Below are 20,821 nucleotides of genomic sequence, written 5' to 3'. Positions count from 1 at the left end.
TCCTCGCTGCTCGCTCGCAATAATTAGAGTGGGTGCGATGGTTCTTTGGATCTGCGGTGGCCGACCGGCGGAGGATTCTGTTGTCGCTCTCCGTTTTTCTCCAGGTTCGCGTAATCAAGCGTTGCACCGAATAAAATGGAAAGCACTCGGAGCGCTCACTGTCCCGCTTGTGTCACACAATTATTCGTGACTTCGATCTGTAGACATCATTCTAGCCAGCGTGTGAAGAAATGTTTGCCATCTTTTTCATGGCGCAAGGTCTCATTCAATGTCTGTTGTTCACTTGCTTAGTCGAATTGCGAGCCACTACTCGCTGTGGGTCGGTCCGTCATCGGTCGTAAGGTGTGGATGTAAACACGGAGCGGGCGGACAATTGCTGCATCGGCTCCGGGTCGCCTCACGCTTCTGGATAATATCGGTCGCTGCACGGTCGAAGCTGCTGCACACGTCGGAAAGCTGTAATTGGCAGAGACACTTTTTGCGAAACGATTTTCCCTTTGTTTCCTTCGACGACGTCGTCGCCGACAACAACAACCGCAAACATCCAGGAGTCGCAATACCTCATTGTTAGGAGCAAACGGATTGTTTTACGGACTTATCGACGATGTTGTAGGCAATGTCCGCAGCGGCTACGGCGGCAACGACCACTATGAAAATGATGTGGCTGAGAAAGATGACAACAGCACCGGTGACGACGATGAAGATAGAGTCAATAGCTGACCATTCGATGGAGCCGGCGACCTTTCAGATTTTTCCAAACTCGCTGTGCTGACGCTATCGATCCTACTCGCATGACCTATGTATGCCTCGGACGGATGGATCAATCTTCGAATTCTTCTATAGAGCTTCGGCGGCGGCAATGATATCGACGATGTTCGTTCCCGGGATGCTTGTTAGCTTGCCAGGCTGACGAATAGGTTGAGTGAACGGCTCTTGAATGGATTGAAACAAAACAGGGAACCCGGTCGATCGTCTCTGTCGGCTGATGAATCGACACCGTTCAAGTGTTATATGAGCGAGAATTGGCCAGAGTTAGGAGCTTTCGATGCTCTTGCTGACGGGCGCCCGCTCGGAAGAACTCTGGCGAATTATTTCGGTGCCGGAGGCAATGAGATCAAGCCGCGACTACGCTTCACAATGCGTTTATGTCACCGTTTGTCGATCTTGGTCGTCGCCCTATCCTCTCAATCAAAAATTCGGTATATACCCCCATTGATCAAGACGGCGCGCATACAAGCATCGTTCCACCCATCGATCACGAGAGACATCGCTCTTCGGAGCATTTACCGTCTGGTGCCGTCTCGTCACGAAAACTCGATCCTTGGCGGGCGATCAACAAACATCAAGAGATCCAAGTTGAATAACAGTACTTTGCTGGATTATTATAACTATTATTTTATGTGTGCCGGGGATGATCACTGTCCTCCCCATGATGATGATCTCATAGTGTACTGTTTGCTCGCTGATCGATTCAAAGAATGAGGGCCTTCGGGCTTACGCTAATCATCCGGAGAGTCCCTGCGTCACGTAGATCTTCTCGGGGAAGCATCGCCGACAGGTGACGTCTTCGAAGCTCGAATCGAGCTTAGAGGCGTGGAGATTCGATGGAATCGGAGCAGGAGTGATGGTGAAGAAAGCCTACATCGGGAAATTTCCCGCTGATTGGGCGATCAACACCGTAAAAAACAATGATAATAATTCTAATGTCCCCACAACTCTGGTAGCGATCCGCAATCGCTCCATTCAGAAACAGCTCGCAGATCTGAATGAAAACGTGACCATCTGATCAAAACTTAATGACGCTGCTGTCAACACGAACACACATACCGATGGGAGATATTCGGCTTTTCAAGGCTCATTTTCATCCGACACCATGTCATCGATGTTTGATGGCTTTCGCTTTTGATTTCGTGATGCTGATGCGGCTTTCTGTGCGTCAGCCCGATGCCGAATACCGGAAACAGCGCTAGAACATCAGGAGTTTTTTCCGCTGACGTCAGTGTCTCAGAGATGAATTTTGGCGAGATGAGCGAACAACGGGGGAGATCTCGAATCCAGACGCAGGAAACGTCCATTCTACGACTAAACATTCATGTAAGCTACGGAGGACCCTATAGTGAGGAGCTCGTGGCAATCATTCGCCCGTTTCATGCAGATCGGATGGTGACGCCAATGATTTATTTCCTGATTGTCACATCTAGCGGTATCATTCGCCAAGATGGGGCGGCGCGGACGATATCGATATTCGAGTGAGACTTTTGTGTCCTCTTTCCGGACTCCATTATACAGCGTGCGCGTCATGTACCACTATTGGGACGATTGCTCTGCTTCGTCCATCGGTAGGTACTTTGATTATCCTGTGTTCTGTGTGTTTATATGCAGTGCGGCGTCCGAACACCACGGGGTTTCTCGATTCAAGATGACAGATGCGGAAAAGGACCAGCCATAGCGAATAATCGAAAAGATTATGAAAAAAACTGGGAGCGGCAGAAATATTCGCCGACTTACGGAGACAAGCGGCGAAAGTGACCCGACAGATAGACTCGCAGTTCCGAGTACCGTAAGTTTCTTGCGGATCCCCGGAGCCTCCTTGGTAGTCCAAGACAATCCTCAACAGATGAGAGAATCCATGGGCGGGGCATGGCCGCTTAGAGGCGACTCCTCTGGATGTCACATCGTTCCTCATACATTTATCAGCAAAATTATGGACTGCTCCCAGAAGATTGTTTCGGATGATTTTTATATCGGCGGAGTTCGAGCCTACTGATTTTATCTAACAAATTATACCGCCGATATCGGATGCGACCTAGCTCTGGAATACAGAATACGTCTCACAATCAAGCGCGCTCACTTACTCAACCAGCGGTCCGAACGCTCATTCATGAGTGCCAGAAATAAATTACCAGGCAAATGAATGAGTGCCCCGAATGAATCACATCTGTCGCAGTATCGGCGCGGAAAATGAGAGGAGATGTGAAAACGAGAAGGAGCGCGAGCGGGAAACGTATGCGATATATTCAGGGGGAAGAAGCCGGCTGAAGAATTCGTTCCCACATGCGAGATACGGATGCGACGGGCATCACGGGGATGATGGAATATGAGCCAGGGGGCACTAGCAGTCAGAAATTAGAATAAGAGAAGTAATGCATCGTCGGTCAATCCGTCGCTCCCTCGGTCGCTAGGCTCCTTCAGCGTACTATCCTCCTCTCTCTGAGCATTCACAATATCTTTCTGAAGTAGCAAGCATCAATGGAGACAGCCTTCGAATGATGAACAAGAGATATATCTCTTGCAAGCACCAATCGAATCGCGGTCGTTATTTTCTCCAGGGAACTCATTAGGGCCATATCGTCGCAGGCGTCGGTCGCTCGTCGTAGTCTTCGGCTGTGCTAACAGTCGATTCCGGAGTTTTCGCTCGTACCGATGGGGCCACGGGATAAACAACATTTCTGATACAGCTGGCTCCTTGAATTGCTAATAATGACGTGTCATTTAATGTTTTAAAAGGCGACACACAGACACGCGGATTCAAATCGGAAGTCTGCATCAAAGAGTCCGTTCCGTGGGGTCGTCTCATCCCAATTCACGTTGGATTCGAACGCCATTCGACAGAAGTCGGATGTGTTTTCTTCCGCGGATTTGCGACGCTTAGCCACAACGAAAGCGCCAAATCGGTTGGACAACTCCTAAGATTGTTTTTTTTCTTCCCGCATTTCCCTCATACCTGATCCATTGATTCGACGGCTCATGTTCGGTTCACAGGGTCGCTCAAGAGTTCCGGATGATAATTGACAATAATGCGAGATGGTCGTTCAGTTCTCAGAATCTCATTTTTCCCGATTCGGCTCGGAAACTTTCGATCGGAGCAGAGCCTTGCAAAGGGTTGATACGATTCCTGAGCCGAACCGACCGAATGATGGCTCCGATGAGAATCAAGCAGAGCATCGGAATCTGTCCGCATATAATTGAGACCTGGCAGTAACGTCTCCTGGGAATGATTCATTTCTCGCCGTCCATCCGTCCGGGAGAAAAATTCCGATAGCTGAGGAGGTGAACGGGTACGATGGCTCATGAAATGATGTGCGGGTTCCGTCTTGTCGCTTCTCTTCTCCTCCGGTGCCCCTCCGCAGCGCGACAATTTGGAAGCCAGACGAAAACTCCCCTGCTCATCCGAATGGGGAGAATCGAAGACCCAGCAAATAATTCTTCGCGTCGTTTTGTATGAACTTCCACCACTGCTTAATCACCAGTCTGTATCGCCGGCCTGCGAACGCGATATATATGTCGGCGAATCTAGAAATTCGGGAGTGAAGGAACAACATGAAGAGAGGAATTGAAGTCGTTAAGAAAATTTATCGATGAACTTCGTTCGGATTGAGATCTGGATTCGCCCGCGAGCTATTAACGGGAACCGAAGCAGTCGGCGATTGGAGGAATTTCTCCGGCCAGTGTGTTGGAAATTAATATCGACATAAACATTCAATTCTCCGAGTCCCTCATGACATCCACTATGGAGCCGTATTTCCAATCGGCCGAGGGGAGGGAGATGGCTCGATGCCACTCGATCCATTGAATATTTGTTCAATCAACTATAAAGTTCGCTGATCGATGCTTCCCCAATATATCGAATTACCCACACGTAGCTTCCATGTCAGAATGGGTCGCAAATGAACTGGCCATAGAATTGTATACCAGGCCCGAGGCCGAGAAGCCCGCATGCCACTTATTGAGTTCTGTGGGAAAATTTCATTCATACGGTTTCGATTAGCGGATATACTCTCATTGAGCTGATGTCCCTTGCGATCGGCGCGAAGAAACCTTTCCCAGCAAGCCGTTACATGGAATCGCCATCTCCGATGATTAGATCGAGATTTATTCCTACAGCACGGCTATGCCTGCGACGGACTGCCGCTTACGAATTGATGATTTCGAAACTATGACGCGTCGGAATGATTAAGCACCACGTGCAAACCGCTCATCCATCTCGTAATCAGAAGTTGACATCGGTTCTCTTCTCTCATTTCTCCCAGGGTTCGCTCGTTGAGAAAGACAACCAGCTTTTCCGGCAGCTCTTGAACCTCTACGATTCGATCAGCGATCTACGGAAGTCCCAGATATTCGTACCATCAACACCGTCGGACATGGGTAACTATTATACCATATCGCCTCTCGTTTCTTGACACCTCAATGACGCACGTGAACTCCAGAGATCTCACCCCCGGACCTCCTCGGACCTATCATCCTAACCGTCCTCTTCGCGCAGTCATTCCAGAGCACTACAGCTACTTCACGATGTCACGATCGAGTTCCTTCAGCTCCTCCTCATCGTCATCATCTTCATCGGAGAGTGATACGACAGTATCACCGGCTTCATCTGCAGCTTCAACTCCTGTTTCGACGCCTTCATGGACCCCCATCTCATCGCCTTCAGCAATGTCGACCTCGTCTTCATCGAGAAGCTCCTATTCGGTCAAGCAAAGGTACCCGCCTTGCAGGGGCACCCACTTTGGGAACTTTCTTCCCTCATTTCTCCTTTCCAGCATCGGGGTCACTTGATAGCGAGATTCCGAGGGTCATTTATGGAAATTCCGCTCGCGACTTTCACTCCTGGTAGCGAGTGTGCTTGTCGCTAATCCCGAGAATCATCAGTTATCCATCGATAGTTAGAATACATAATTGATAAACCATTAGATAGGTCTCCATCGCCACGCGAAATGAGGTCGAAAGCAGGTAATGACCGAGTTCTCGATGGCGGCTCGGACAATTTTCGCGGGGACCCCTTGGGGTCGTCATCTAGATGTTAAGGAGATAGGTAGACTGGTTTCTGGAACAAAGGCACTGTCTTCCCCTCCTTTCTCTGGCACGATTTCAACCTTCTGGCCATGATGGCTCGGAAAGGTCTGAAATGATCCATCCACCCTGTATACTTCCTCCGAGAAACACCAACGAGCCCATTTCCAAGGGGACCCGGCCGGGAGGCAACGAACAAACCTACCAACCATCCTACCTACCTACCCTATGGTTTGATTTTTCCTTTTACCGTGTCCTAACTCGTGGGCATGATTTGGACGGTCGTCAACACTTCCTGTAACTCGAAGCGTCGGAAAATCTCTGTTTGGTCGGTGTCGTCTTTACAACACGCGCTGTCTGCTTCAGATAGAGCGCGATCGGGACCAGAACACTCTGATCAGATCTTCCGTTGGTATACATTGTCCGATGTCGTTGGAAACGGTGCTGCTTGGATATATTGGTGGCCTGATCTGAGGACTGCTGATCTGGCGTGGATGAAGTCTCACCTCGATTCTTATTTTTCCTCCATCTTCCTGCATTTTTTTCCTATTTTGGTGTGTCTTGTGGCATGTAAAAACAATAATCTCATGTCTAGCGATAGTGTGTCATTCATCCTGGAGTGTCCGGGCTCCTTGTGTTCTGTTGCCGTTACGGATTCCAAACGTGTAGTACCTACCTGTATGGTTTCGGAAGTATCAGTTGCATCAAGTGTGGTTTTCGACCCGAATATTGGTTTTCGTTTTAGGGCTTTGGTAAAATCAAATTTGGCTTTGGACCCGCGGTAGATACACGAGACACGCTCACACTTACAAATATTCTGCAACGAACAGACTGCGCCTGGCGGTTTCTGGTTGGATTAACAGCTGAGGTTGAGGCCGTAACTGCGCCTAGCGACACGAAGCTCCTCTCTAACGCTTCTCCATTCTAGGTCCACCTGCTGTCGCCGATGCAGCGCCTACAGCCAAAGAAAGTGCCGGCAACTTCCCTCGAATTCGAGTTTGAGTCGAAAGAAGCGGTCATTTTCTATATCGAACATATCGTCGGGCTCGGATTCCGGCTTCGAATTGAAACTTCATTCAGAGAGCGATCACGAGATTTTCGTCTGAGTTCACCCTGGAGAATCATCATCACGAAGAACATCGCATGGAGCCGTTCTATTGATGAAGGAATTCGATGAAGGATTCTATTTATTAGAGTCAAAATTCCATTCGAAGCTTGATGATTGTGTAGATTGTACAGAAGAGAAGCGATTCGAGGAATCAATTTCGCTTTCTGCGCTCTAACGGATTTCTCCACTCCCTCCGAATCTCAGAGGGCTTTTGGAGAAACGATCGACCAAGAAGAAATCTACGCGACTTTTTTGAGGGTCTCCCGAAATCGTCCGGATCTCGTGAAGACCTCCTCTTTTGTGGTGACGGAAGCCACGTATGTCTATCTGGAACAGCGTCCGCGGCTTAGAGTCCCTCTCGTGGTCTCAATTTCCGGATTCTCGAAGCAGGCGACTTGCGCAGTTAGGGTTAATAGGGCACATTGTAGCGCTACACTTCTGTCGGTGGGCAGATGTAGCCTAGGCCTTCTCATTGTAAATAGTTCACTAGCTTACCTGCCGCAAGTGCCGCTGCCGTCACATGGATTCATTCTCCTCTTCATCCGAGGGAGAAAGCATCCCTCAGCCATCAGTTCATCCATCAAAGTATCATACACTAAAATAAACCACTGTTTGAATTTTCGAATTTAGGTCCCTCATTACCGAATCGACTCAATCCCTTGTTCCTTAACCTCCGTTCGAGCAGGATACGATTCCTTTCTTCTCAACAGTGAGGAGAAGGCCTCTCCAGAGAAGCCGTTTACTGCTCGTACCTCCCTCCCCTAGCCCCAGAGTCGATTGCACGGTCGAAGTTCAGGTTCCTGGACTCCACCGTAGAGATATAATTCAAAGAATAGGATCGTCCCTCCTCTGCGTCACGGCATTCGTGTGAGCTCTGGCATAGTCAGAATCGGCTCTAACCGTCTTCGGACGATATCAGAGCCGTTCTCGGAGAACGTGAGAATTTGAGGATCAATTGAGCGAGGTCAGCGGAATCATTTGGTTTGATCTCTCGATCTTTTTTATTTCGTACAACAAACAGATCAACAGAAAACTGTAATATTGTATAGGGTGCCAATTATTTGAACCGTGGAACCCAAGGCTTGCCTGACGCGGCGGATGAGCATGAATCGGCGTCTTCTCGAAGCTATGGGAGATGGAGCCCGGCGCAGTCCGAGAGAGTACTTGAGTGGATCCGAAGATTTTACCTAAAACACTCTACACGATGTATACGAATCATTTGAACGCCGCAACGATTGAAGTTTCAGCTTCAGCGCCTGTATCCTATTACATGTCATACAAAGAATGGTACGTGTGCTGAGCACTGGGATATGATCCGGCACCGTGTCCTGATTGTCGCAGATCTGTACTCGGTGCTTTCAGAGTATTCCGAGTAAATTCCAAGACAAGCACAGCAGCGGAGCGGATGAAACGGTAAGGTTAAGGATAACTCCGAACAATCGCGTGTAGCTCCCCTCCGCTGCTCATTCAGTTCGATGCTGTCGACGACCGAGGCTACGTCGCTGGCAGAGGCAATAAAGATAACATCAAACTTCAATATTGTTGATTCTGGGTAACGGGAAGCGAGGTGTCATCAAAAACGAGATAGCGAGCGGGGAGGAGGTCCCGATGGGAGAGTACCTATATTTAGTAGCTGAAGCGTGCAGAGATCCCAGATTTGTTTTCAGTCACCATTCTGTTGCATCCGAATCGACAGGGATCGAAACCCTCTGAGCATGGCAGCCCGGCTCGCGCTTTTGAAGGTCTTGGCTGGCCGCATCCTGATCTTTGCTCCGTCAATCCCACAGCTCCATCGGTGCATTCGTTTCATTCCCTTTTCTTCCTCTCAGTAGAAATAACTTAATACATATGTACGGTGAAAGTTCGAGAACGATCGTAGATGCAAAGGCTCTGATGTTCGATGCCCTGTCAATAATAATTGCTCATGATTCAGATTGCTTTGGCTTCTCTCGTAATCATTCTACAGCAGGAATCTCGTTATTAGGAAAGCGATCGCGAGGTGGATGAAAGACATCGTGGTTCTGGCCGAAGAATTGCACAGGTCTCCGCTGCAGAAACACATGAAAACGTTCTTCCGTTTATGCACGACATCCGCGCATCGTTCCACCTTATCGTCAGGCGGTCGCTGGAGACAGAGACGCTCTGTGGCGAAATCTTGATCTGTAATGGATAAATCAATTTGCATGAGAACGATTCTAATGAATCCTTCGTGAGTCAAAACTATCATTATTATTATCATTGGTCATCGATCGTGCGATGCATCGGTCTCGTTGAATTTCGATCAAGAAAATAGTTTCTGAAGGAACTAAGTATCTACTCTGCTCCAGAGAAATCTGATGAGGATGAGGTTACGAGCGTTCTATCGCCTACGGAAACGATACCAACACCAACCGAATGCGGGGATGCATACGGTGCATTCGTGTTGCGTCCAGCTCGACCCGCAACGTTTTCGTAGGGTCAGATTAGCCCTCAGGGACTGATGGCTGGGGAGCCAGCCATGTTGCACGTGTTCTCGGAATCTGTGCTGCCTCCGGGGACTCTCGAAACACCGCCCTCATTAGAGGGCACAGTCGTCCTCGGTCTAGCCGGCTCAAGGCCATCCGCGTGGAATTCACTTAAAACTCTGTGAATGACCCGCAGTAACCAACCAGCGCCGGCGTCATCGGTCACGTTTCCTCCTGAACGGGTTCGATTCGGGATCTGGGGACTATATCGCGATCGAGTCGGAACCCTCAGCGGAGGCTCTGCATCGGCCAGAGCATAATATCGCCGTGTTTCAAGTATCAGTGCTATCGATGGGGCGATCTCTCTTGAATCGAGTACAAGACTTCCCACCTCGTTTCCCTTCGACTTTCTCTCTGGAGGACGGGAATAAATTGGGGATTCCCAAAGTATCGAGCGGGATTATAGCATGATCAAATGATCAATGAGTCGGACGTCGTATGCGTCCTGGGGCATGGGTCGATTCCTCAATGAAATCTGAATACTGTTCGATTCAGGGGAACGGCATCATGCTATAGATCGGATTTCTATGTCTGATCGGGGAGGAGGGAATGATATGGCTTTAGACTCACCATCTTCTTTGCCTTCGATGATCTTCCCGCACCACTTTGAAGCGCATGGCTCAACCTTGATGCCTTTGACTTTTTCTGCTGCCGTCGCATTGTACATGAAGGGGTCCTTGCAGTCGCCTCGGTCACCTCTGGATCGGCACTTGAAGCAGGACTGGGATCGACCTGTGGCGATCATCTCAATTAGGAACGGACTCGTATATTGCGCTGAGCCGTACCGGAGGCTGCAAGGCTCTCATAGAATCGGGTGGGGCTCTGAACGCCTTCCAGAATACTCAGTAACCTACCTTCCGCGATTGTTGCGACAGCCAACGAGATCGCAAGCATGAGCAGCGGGCCTCGCATGGTATATATTTCGGGAGTCCTCGGGTCCCGGGAATTGCCTGGAAAAGTTTCTCAAAATTCACAAATAACCGATAGAAAAGGGCTGCTGACAATGGGGATAGAATGGCAGACTGTCACTGACGAATCTCTTCCGTTGACCACCGAGTTAGTCGAGGATTCTCCTCTTTCGACGATCTGCGAAAGATACTTCGTACCGTGAGCAAAGGAATCTCCCACAATTTCTGGATCCGACGGAAATGCGATCTCAATTCAACGTGGAAGACTGGTTTCTCATCTCGTTGATGTAGCCGGTGATTCCTACGCACTACGAAAGAATATCTAAGCTGGACGCGAGGGCTCCGCTTTGTCAAAGGTTCACGTGCCCTATGTGGAGTTTTCGAAAGCCCTTCGAGCCACGCGTCGCCTCAAAGAATGTCCAATAGGACTCCTCCGCTGAATGCGAATCGACCCCATCTCGCGATGGGGGCTGCGGGGCTCGGTCTGGAGCTGAGGATTCGAGCGAACTGCGCAACAGGCTCGTTCAACCTCGGATATGAGCGAAGGTTATCCGGAGTCGACCTTGGCCCCTTAAACGTACCGTTCATGAAGTCAAACTTTTTCATAAGTTCGATTCGGGACTCAAACATTGAGTTAGCAGTCAGCCATGACCAGGCTCCGATGATACGCACCCCCGAGACGCACATGGATCCACGCTCTCTCAAAATCGCGATTCGGGGACGTCACGCTGAATTTCGATCTTCTCTGGGAGCAATGCTCTTATTTGTTCAGGTGTTAAGTCAAGACTGAGATCCCCCGCGCAAGAAACCCCTTTCCGAAAACAACAGCTTTCGCCCGATTCGGCGGACTCCGAACGCTGAGTGATAGATCGACAGGAGAAAGAGAAGCGGGTCGTCGGAGGCGGCAATACACTGAGGTGACAATGGACCGGCGCTCACTCGCACTCACCGCGCCCCATAGTTCAGCTGGACTGCATGGCAGGACGTATACGCGAACGAGCGAACAACCGACCGAGCGTGTGAATCATTCCAATTGGGCCAGTGGGACGACATTCCAATTCGTACTCGTACAACGACTAGCCTATGAGGATTCGTCGACAGCGTACCTAGGTACTCGCTATTCACACGGCTCCGATGGGGCGAACACGGGCACGTTCAATATTTTTCCGTTATCGCTCCCTCTGTCTTCAAGCTCCCAGGACGGGCTTCTGGGGACCGATTGGACGTCTCACAATCGATGGAGATAATATCCAGGATGCCCCTCGGGCTTCGACTTCAGATTGTTACTCTAAGGCTTCCTGAACATATTCGATCTGACTATTCCGGAAACGATCCAGCCGGGGCACTATTTCAGCCTTGATGGGAATCTGGTCCTGCCAGCCAAGCGACAGGTTGTTTCGATGCCCTGCCCATGCACCGTGTAGGCTCGGGGCCGTGGCATCCCGTGGAGGCAGAAGCGAGGAAAGGGTCATTCCGCAGAAATCATATCATCAGAGAACTCCCCGAGAACAACCCGTAGAAGTGATTGTAATCGCTAAGCTCGGACTCAATTCCTCATAATTCCCATGGCGGACCGGTGACGCTCCTGGCTGGGAGCCCATCGGGAGCCGGAAGAGCGCCTCCCGACAGTTTCGGGCCGGACAACATGTCGTGAAAATTTTTCGTCCCATTCAGACCATGTTATACATAGCCAATGATGACTTCGACGCAACAGCACTTAGAACCCGAGAGAACGGCTCGAAAGCCCCGGCTCGGTCTGCGATTGGACTTCTGCCAAAAGTGCTTTCGTTTCATCAGAAAGGAATTCGTTCCCTTCCGAGTTCATGCTCATATCTGGGCGTCGGCGAGTCAGATGCGGGGCTAGTTCCGCACGGCCGTGTGACAACTGCATTGGACATGTCCGCCAGACGTCAACGCTTCGAATGTTGCCCGATGTTGCAATCTGCTCGCACTGTTTACTGTTTCCGGTACCGTTACTTCGACGGGACCGCATCTTGTGAGGGGATGACTTACTTTGCGTACGCGAGAGCAGGATCCTTAGCTCAACCCAGCAAGTCCTTCACTTTTCCAGATCTAAGGGCGTACTGGAGACACGAAACAACAGACAATGAACTGAACTCAGAGCCAACGGAGTTCTCTGTTTCTTTTACGGAAGATTCGTGACGTCGACAGCGTTTGCCAAGAGTGAGTGGACAGAAGCTCCGCGCGCCATCTCGCGGGAGAATCTTCAACTGCATCTTCGGCCGTTTCTTCACATTGGAGCGGTTGACGGAGCCGCACACATTCAAGATTCGGGGCATGCGCAGCGTGCGGATCCAAGTTCTTGACTCATACGAGGGAGTTTACCTCATATTAGTGAATGGTATCCGGGAGCCAAGACGCCACCTCGAAACGGTCTCCAGCTGTCCTGTCCCGCGATATCCAACTCATATGTTCAGCGGAAACACATGGCGAAATCACTTGTTATTGAGATCATAGCGAGTCTCTCGATGGCGAAAGGGGAATATCAGGCTTCGCAATCCATGAGGAAAATCCCACCTGCCACCCGCGGTTCTCCGAACTCCGAGCATTCCGAGAGCGATACCGTGATAAAAATATGTAGATATCGGCAGAAGTCAGAGGGAGCTCCTGCTCGTGTCAGCCCGACAAATCGATTCCCGGTCGGCCGGAAATCCCGCGCGATTCATTTCAGAGCGCACTCGATTTTTGAATTCGTCGACTTTTGCTCCTCTTTCAGAAAATGAACGCAACCTGCGCTCCGCTTGATCTATGGTTTTACAGCATAGAGATTTTATGGTCGCCATTGCTCGAAGACCACAATGGACTGGCAATCTGAGGGAGGGACCTCCCGAATTCCAATCATGAGCATTGATCGTTGAAGCTTCCTATCACCTACTTCTACGAAACTCGCTGAACTAGATCGGACGTGATGTCCTCAAGACTCCAGGTCCTGCTCGACTTCAACTTACGTCAGATTCGTAGCCGCGTCCAAGATTTTCACCGACAAGTGCCACCGGATTTTTTACCGAAGCTTCTCGACTCACGGCACTCGCTTCAGAGTTCGGAAGCTGAGAGCAGAGCTTCTTGTTGCGAGTGAAACGACCCCGGGGTTGGTCACCGTTGAGTTCTCTCCACTGAAGTGAGGGTCGAAGTGCACCATGGGATGATGAGGTCCCGGGTGGAGTCGCCACCAGGGACCAGATCGCAAGCTCTACGAGGGGTCCGCAAAGTAGGCAACGATTAGGCGAATCGAACACAATCCATTCAGTTGTTCACACGAACTCGGAACTACCGCTCGGCGCAACGAACCTGCGTCGGACATTCACTCACTCTATCAGAACTGGAACGCTCTATATGGAACCGCGGCCGCGTAGTCACCGATTCTGGCGAACTTGAGCGCAATTCGCTCGGCTTCTCGACATCTTAATCCAATGACTGTTGATCTTCGTTTCGGTCAATTCCTATTGCCATGACGGAAAAACAAACACTACGAGAAAGTAAAGATCTCTGATGCTGGCGCTGAACAATGAAGCGAAGAAATCAGTTGGCTCGATGACCAAGATACTTGAGCCCTGAACCCGGCAGGATATGCACTCAAGATGGATAGACAGCGTCCCTGTAGCTTTATTAGTCAGTGAGAGCCGCATGTTGGTCACGTCGTCTCATCACGTTCGATGATGTTTCTGTTTTGTGATATATGACACCCTAACGGGGAAGCTCGTAGAGAGTGGAGACCACTGCGCGAGTTCTGGCGCTGTATAAGCGACTCCGCGCCGAACCACATCGGCGAATCGAGCCGTAAACGCCGGAAATCTCGATTAGTTTCGGGGAGAATAATTCTCGAGGGCCCGTCGACCGCGAGCTGAGGCGTCAGAAGACGAATGGATTACATCTACCACAGATCGTTGAAATATTCATCCAAGTGCGATTCGATTCATGCAGGTGCATACGATTCCTCCTTGACAAGAATAATCCGCGAAAACACATTATCTTTCTTCCCAGATTCTGCATTCTCAAAGCATGTGGATCGCTAGATCGATATTCGCGAGACCCGGCCGGTGACGCGTGGAGATCTCGGCAGGATGCTGCGCAGAGGAATCGGAAATCCCCGCGTGTCCTTCGACCTCACAGCCACGTAGAACAGCATCGAGCGCGCAAGGACAATATTAGAAGATGGAGATTTCGCGATTCGATCCTGACAGAGAATCAGTGAGCTATATCGAGATTTCGTTTCTCCGAGCGACGGCTTCATCGTGTGCTTGGAAGCCTCTGGGAGTCTACAAAGGGTCTCCAATGAGAGGGTAGGACGCCAAAAGTTCAATCCCCAACGTACGACTCGGGACAGATGAGCGGTCTGAGGACTCCCTGTAATGAATCGTTAGCAGGAGGGAATACCGCCGATGAACTCCTGTTTGAGACATGTGGGAATTTATTCAACTATAATCATGAGAGAGGGTTGCTTATGTACAAAAGAGCAGTGAGAGCAAAACTCCGTATCGATTGAGTTGGATATCAGTCGTTCGTTAATGGCTTCCTCGGGTTCATTTCTTGTGACGGTCGTTGTCGCTGTCTTTCGAGCCTCACATCCATTCTTGGAGGTACAAATGTATTCGTCATCGAGATAACAAGTCGCTTAAAATAACGCACAAATCGTCAAGGGGATCTACACGTCGGATTTCTCCTGTTCCGTACCGACCAAAATGTGAGGATCAGAGTTCTACTCAGCAGGATGTGCTCAATGTAGAGGTCAACAGAGATTTAGGAGGGCTAGAATCCGCTGAGATTCCGCGGCATGTTTTCGCGGACGTGTTGAGCAAACCAAGAGCTTCTCGAGCCGTTCATTGAGTTGTCATTCTGTCGGCTTCGCTTGCCTAGTCGATCGCTATGTACAGTGGACCGTCTCAAAATATACACGAAAGGACGGTTTATCCTTCGGTTCCATTTGCCTCAAAAATGTGAATTATTGTATATCGAACACGGGATCGGCTGTGGACTGATCCTTTCGGCGTCTTAATGAGGAAAAAAAATCAGATCAGGGCCGGAGCGCTGAAGCTCCCTCGCTCCGGTCCTTTGCACGAGCGACGAGTATTGTATTGCACCTGTCAATGATATTCATGATGGCTGATTCAGCACGGATATTAAGATGCACGTGATAGAGGGAGGATGCACGTGAGTGCCAAACAATCTCAGTCAGTGAAGTACGTTCCCGGTTTCGTAGCTCCGCGAGGCCTCTTGGGGTGGGCTCGTGGGAGAATTATTTTAAATAACACATCCGGTTGTCTACACAAAGTTCGCATCCGAACAGTCCACAGTCGTGATCCAGCATATGGGAAGGAATGTTAGTGACACCATTCGAGTTAGAGACTTCAGTACTTCTACTGAACCGCAGTTACCGAGTCCGACCTATAGTTGGTTTCTTCTTCTTATTCTAAACCTTGATATCTGCACCCTCAATTCGGGGATTCAATTAAGTTGTAGGCAGCTCAATGGTCAGGTGGGAGAGTGATTTGTTTTGCCGTCGAGAGAAGATGCGTTTGGGGATGGGTGACTGGGTGGCACTGATACAGGAGTGTGGCAGAGATTTCTTTGGATAAGTCGGACGGGCTCCCCGCACCCTGTAGACAATGGATCGTTGAGCAACAGATGAACGACCTCTAGACGATCGATCGCATTCCAAACGTTCGGCGTCTCCAATCCCTTCATCATGCACAGACGCCACGTCGGACAAACGCGTCTTTCACGTCATGAAGAACGCTGACGTCGGAAAACGATCGAGACGGAGGAACCGCCGCAACTGCTGCTGCTCGAGTACAGCAAGCGAGACGTCACCTCAGCGGCGGCGGCGGCCGGTACTTCCGCGCATCAGAAGATGCCGTAAAAGGTCAGGCCTACTTCTTCTTCGATGCCCAGAGGAAGATTTTCCTCCGGGGTGGTCTCCAGAGGAAGGGGACCGGAATGAAGCGACGACCTAGTTATTGAATGGGGGAGGCAGCCCCGTCCCGCGGACGAGGGTTAGAACTCTTCGGCGTCTCGGTAACTAGGCTCAGTCGAAACGAAATAATCGTCGAAGAAGTTGAAGAGGTACTCGAATGTTGGTCGCTTTTCAGGATCCGCGTCCCAGCAATGAACCATGCATTGATATACGGAATCGGGACACTCGTTTCCTTGTGGCTTCGCCATGCGGCTCCCTTGCTCGATGTACTCAATCACTTGTCGGTTTGGCATACCTGTTGGGGGGAATCTCGATTTACACGATCGCTCGTCTGTCTTGATAGTGCGCCTGAATCAACACAGTTTAGCGAGCCCGGGCAGCGCAGAACGTCACTCCGGGGAGAGCTCAACTTACCTGGATACGGTATTTGGCCGTAGGTTATCAACTCATACAGCAAAATGCCGTACGACCACACATCGGACTTGATCGAGAACTTTCCATAGAGCGCGGCTTCAGGAGCAGTCCACTTGATGGGGAACTTTGCTCCTTGCCGCGCTGTGTATTCGCTATCTTCGATGATCCGAGCGAGACCGAAATCGGCCACCTGAGAAAGATCGCGAACGGGAATCAAGTCAATGAATTCGGAGCTCGACGTCGTCGGTCGAAGTCTCGACGAGCGAAAACTCGACGGTACTTCGAACGAAAACTCGAAAATATTCCAAACTCCGGGTCCTACTCATTAGGAGATATTATTTCGAGTATTTCCGCCGGCCCCTCTTCCCTTACCTTGACAATGTTGTTCTCCCCTACCAATATATTTCTCGCGGCGAGATCCCGATGAATGAGTTGTTTGCTCTCGAGATACTGCATCCCAGAGGCGATCTGGGCTGCCATATCGATGAGAACAGGTAGCTTGACTTTCGTTTTTTCGTCTTGCTTCCGCAGGTATTCGAGCAGAGATCCGTTGCTCATGTATTCGGTTATAATGTAGATTGGCTCCTCCTTCGAGCAGACGGCGTACAGCGAAACGAGCTTATCGTGTCGGAACTTCTTCATGATCGCAGCCTCCTGCAGGAAGGCTGCTGGATCCATCGTGCCAGGTTTCAGTGTTTTGACGGCGACCTCTGTCGCACTCTTCCACAGACCGTACCAAACCTCGCCGAAGTTCCCACTGCCTAGCTTGCGTATGAGTTCCAGTGAGTCTCGGGGAATCTCCCATTCATCTCTCGTCTCGGGTGAGAGATCCCAGACGTGCGGTTTGGGTTTCGGACACGGAAGGGTCAGTCTGTGGCAAAGTCCGTTAGCGCCTGGAACAAATATCGAATGCGATCAGTTCAGGGCAAAACGCGAGAGAGACAGCGATAAGGCCGAAACAAAGAAATACCACACCATGACTACGAGGATGACTAACCTTCCGAGTAATAAGCAACTAGATGTTGGAGTGAAGTAAATGTCATTTTGGTCGTTACGTAGAATCCACCCTGATCGAGCGTTTTGATTTTGTAATGCTTCACATGGTCGCCTTTCGAGGACTCGAAGTCCTTGATGGACAGTGAGTACCCCCCTGCTTGGGTTTGTTCTCGGTGTCGTATCAAGAACGTGCCCCGAGGATTGGTTTCCATCATGAGCATTTTCTCAGCGTCTTTCCGTGAGATTCTTCCGAAAAACCAATCTTCACTCTCGACCGATTTCTCGGCCGCCACATAGTTCCGCGGAATGTAGCCTTGTCGATTCGTAAGGCTGTTCCGAGCGCACCACCAATCGGGATCGCGATCGTCGATGATTATGAGGCGATCACCCTGCAAGAAGGACCCAACATCTCGAGTGAAGACAGCTCTCTGCAAGCATTCCGGAGCTTGGGGTCTTGATTCGTAGATTTTGAAAACTCACATCCTCAGGATACCAACCTTTCTGAAACTGAGGTCGCCGTCAGCGCGAGCCTCGTACGTATACAGTGCCACAACAGATTTCTGTTGGCCGCTGCCCGAAGCACTGCCGGAGCTTCTGCATTCTTTCAGATCGGTCGACGGATTTTTAGAGTAACGATCCCCCGAGCCCCGGTTCGGCGTACCGTTAGTGCTCTGAGGACCTGGAATGAAGCGGTAAATTAATTCCGCTCACAAGCACGAGCGGCTACAAAGTTTCCTCATACGTCCAGACTGTATCGAGAATTGCAATGGTCGATGGCGACGGAGGGATAGAGCACAGCGAAACGACTAGATTTCGTGCTTATCGATGATCACCTTCGTGTTTGTCGTTGGAAGACTTCTGCCGATCCCCTCCGGAATGCATGGGATGGTGACTGGGTGTTTGGAGATGATTACTACTCGCCAGTCCTCCATTGTGATGACCACAATTGTTTTGAGCTCCCGAGTTGTGCGAGGATCCACCTTTCTTGCTCCCTTCTCGGGACACGCAGTTCCCCATTTTTTTGGATGAGATTGTGTCTTGAGAGATACGGAACTCGGCTCCTGTCACTTCACGCTTCACTGGTCAGTGAGTGCGGGCGTCTGGAGAGAAGAAAAAAAGTCATCAGAATCTTTCTCCGGACAAGACTTGAGTATCTCGCTCCGCCACAAGCAAGATGTGGAAAACATGGGAACCTCATGCGCGCCCTCGCTCGCGCGTTCGCCACGCGGTCACTCATGAGTTTGAGGAATAAAGGGCTCGCGTGAATAACCGGAAGCAACGCCCACGAGATAAGTGCGATAGACTACTCTGTTCGACTCCGAGCGGCGTTTTTCCGGTGCTTCTCTCTTCGATTAAATACGGTGGAAGAGCGCGGGGGCCTCGAATGCGTTTCCAAGGAAAGAGAAGGGCGAAAGAAACACATTTTGAAATGATGAGTAATGGCTTCGACGACCGATTCGACTCATGGCAGGAAGAAACACTGTTTCACTCTCGTCGGCGCGGAATACTGCCTTTACGAAGCCGCCTTCATCGCCGCTATCCTCGTCCGTAAACTGAAGAGCCGAGAAAATCTCACAAAAGAAAAAACAGTTGCAACACTGAAGCATAAACGGGACCCAATTGGATAATTTCTCACGGACCGTAAACAGTGCGAAAAACCACTTGCAGTTCATCCGAAGGATAAAATCCAAAATCCAATCCTCCGAGGGAATTCCGGCGAGTGTTGAACACATGCACGGATCCGACATCGTCCCGAAATTTCTCAAGTCCGCCCCGATGTGGGATGTCGGAATCGATATCATAGAGAACATGATTCGAATTCAGCGGAATCTGGGCCTGAGTTTTTCTCTCATAAAGAATTCTAACAACCTTTTTTGAAGTCGGAATGAATCGGGGAACAACCGACAGTCAAAATCAGAAAAATCCCCTCCGGAGCACGAGCGCTGGTTGGTGGCGGCCGCGATGGCGATGGTGGCAAAGTTTTCCACCGATCTTACGAGAACGCACCCAGCCGCATCCAGGATCCGACGACTCACAGTTTGCGGGCCATTGTCCAATTACCGAGCGCTTCATATGAAGATCATGATACGGCGTAGCGGCTGCTCCCTTTTGATGCATCCTATTCAATTCACCTAATCTTTCTTGGTGCCCGCTACCGCTGCGGCCCATTATGTTCCTTTTTCATATGAATCAATCTTGTCCGGGGTTCGAAACAATACAGCAGCGAGCGGATGACGACATCGGGGACGACCACGACAAGGGGACATCGATTTAGGGAATTTAAAGGACCTAGGACAAGTAGCGGACAATTCACGAACGGGGGAGGAGCACAGAAACGAAGACCACAATCCACTTGAGGTAGACGATACAGAGTTTTCCCCGAAAGATCCTGGTCGGGAATCGCTCTTTGAGTACCCGAGCGTCTGAGAGGGTCGTCGGAGTCAAAGATGTTTCGTAGTACCGATTCGCGGCAGGAAGCGTCAAAGCTTCGACCGACACTCAGACTTGAAACAGCCGGCTCAAGAGCTCGAACATCAGCATGAGGAATAACAGTTCCGGCAACCTGATGGTTCTGAACCACGGTTCTAGATGATGGAAAACTTCTCCCGACGAAACCTCATATACGTGTACGACTCTGCCCACTAGAAACGGAAGCTTCACGTAATCCTGCCGTGCTTCGCAGCGATCCTAATTCGCTACCGAACGACTGATCAACAGAGTCTCTGCTCCGGAATGGTGAAACAAGGCCAAGCTCGACGATGTTCGTCGGAAGAGGAGCCGGAGCCGCCCCGACTCCACTGATGCGGGGAACGTCGCTGAGGTTGAATCACAATGGCAAAGCACTCACCACTGTTTGTCCATATTGCCACAGAAATCTCCAATAGGCGAGCCCATCACCGATGCGAAACGCAACGAGCTTTGCTCAGTACTGCTCGCTGACAGCGGACCGTTTCACCGAGAAGTACTCCCATTGCTCCGCCAGAAAGCCATCAAAGATCACGAGTAGTGCGCGCGCCGAATTTCAAAATTTTCCTCCGAAAACCTTGGCGTTCCGCGAAAATTACCGGTTCCATGCTACTTATGCTCCAGCTCGGGTCGATGGAGTAGTGCCGTGCAGATTAGCTTACCCTCGAGCTTCGTCATCCCGGATAGATATGCCGGCATCATT

General features: G+C 50.3%; 3 protein-coding genes across 3 annotated transcripts in view; 1 reads left to right on the top strand and 2 right to left on the bottom strand.

The window, feature by feature from the left end:
* The window catches only part of LOC100902167 (uncharacterized serine-rich protein C215.13), a 55,102-nt gene extending 47,589 nt beyond the window's left edge, over nt 1-7,513 (top strand). Inside the window, exons 2-4 of the mRNA XM_003742887.2 lie at nt 5,031-5,145; nt 5,264-5,480; nt 6,719-7,513. Of these exons, the coding sequence (XP_003742935.1) occupies nt 5,031-5,145; nt 5,264-5,480; nt 6,719-6,896 (510 nt within the window). The 3' untranslated portion in view covers nt 6,897-7,513. The remainder of the gene's footprint in view (nt 1-5,030; nt 5,146-5,263; nt 5,481-6,718) is intronic.
* Nucleotides 7,514-7,875: 362 nt separating this feature from the next.
* On the bottom strand, nt 7,876-10,314 carry LOC100902018 (QVR superfamily protein rtv). The gene is made up of 3 exons (XM_003742886.2): nt 10,257-10,314; nt 9,973-10,176; nt 7,876-9,058 (listed from the first exon to the last, which is right to left on the bottom strand). Exons 1-3 carry the CDS (start codon nt 10,312-10,314, stop codon nt 8,859-8,861), a joined length of 462 nt encoding a protein of 153 aa, XP_003742934.1. The 3' UTR covers nt 7,876-8,858.
* A 5,732-nt stretch (nt 10,315-16,046) lies between these two features.
* Src64B (Tyrosine-protein kinase Src64B) lies at nt 16,047-20,584 on the bottom strand. The gene is made up of 7 exons (XM_003742867.2): nt 20,501-20,584; nt 18,486-18,752; nt 18,150-18,331; nt 17,654-18,041; nt 17,029-17,549; nt 16,657-16,846; nt 16,047-16,537 (listed from the first exon to the last, which is right to left on the bottom strand). Exons 2-7 carry the CDS (start codon nt 18,667-18,669, stop codon nt 16,323-16,325), a joined length of 1,680 nt encoding a protein of 559 aa, XP_003742915.1. The 5' UTR covers nt 18,670-18,752; nt 20,501-20,584; the 3' UTR covers nt 16,047-16,322.
* Between the last annotated feature and the right edge of the window lie 237 nt (nt 20,585-20,821).

This window comes from Galendromus occidentalis, unplaced genomic scaffold (genome assembly GCF_000255335.2).
Source record: "Galendromus occidentalis unplaced genomic scaffold, Mocc_1.1 scf7180000077434, whole genome shotgun sequence".
Taxonomy (NCBI): domain Eukaryota; kingdom Metazoa; phylum Arthropoda; class Arachnida; order Mesostigmata; family Phytoseiidae; genus Galendromus; species Galendromus occidentalis.
The sequence above is the reverse complement of the archived record's forward strand: the minus strand, read 5'-3'. Positions and strand labels throughout refer to the sequence as shown.

Coding starts and splice junctions, on each gene's coding strand:
- LOC100902018 (XM_003742886.2), bottom strand. CDS start 10,314: ATGCGAGGCCCGCTGCTCATGCTTGCGATCTCGTTGGCTGTCGCAACA. Junction 10,177..10,256: donor TGTCGCAACAATCGCGGAAG/GTAGGTTACTGA, acceptor GGTACGGCTCAG/CGCAATATACGAGTCCGTTC. Junction 9,059..9,972: donor CATCGAAGGCAAAGAAGATG/GTGAGTCTAAAG, acceptor TATCCATTACAG/ATCAAGATTTCGCCACAGAG.
- Src64B (XM_003742867.2), bottom strand. CDS start 18,669: ATGGGGAACTGCGTGTCCCGAGAAGGGAGCAAGAAAGGTGGATCCTCG. Junction 17,550..17,653: donor AGTTGCTTATTACTCGGAAG/GTTAGTCATCCT, acceptor TATTTGTTCCAG/GCGCTAACGGACTTTGCCAC. Junction 16,538..16,656: donor CGGCCAAATACCGTATCCAG/GTAAGTTGAGCT, acceptor TCCCCCCAACAG/GTATGCCAAACCGACAAGTG.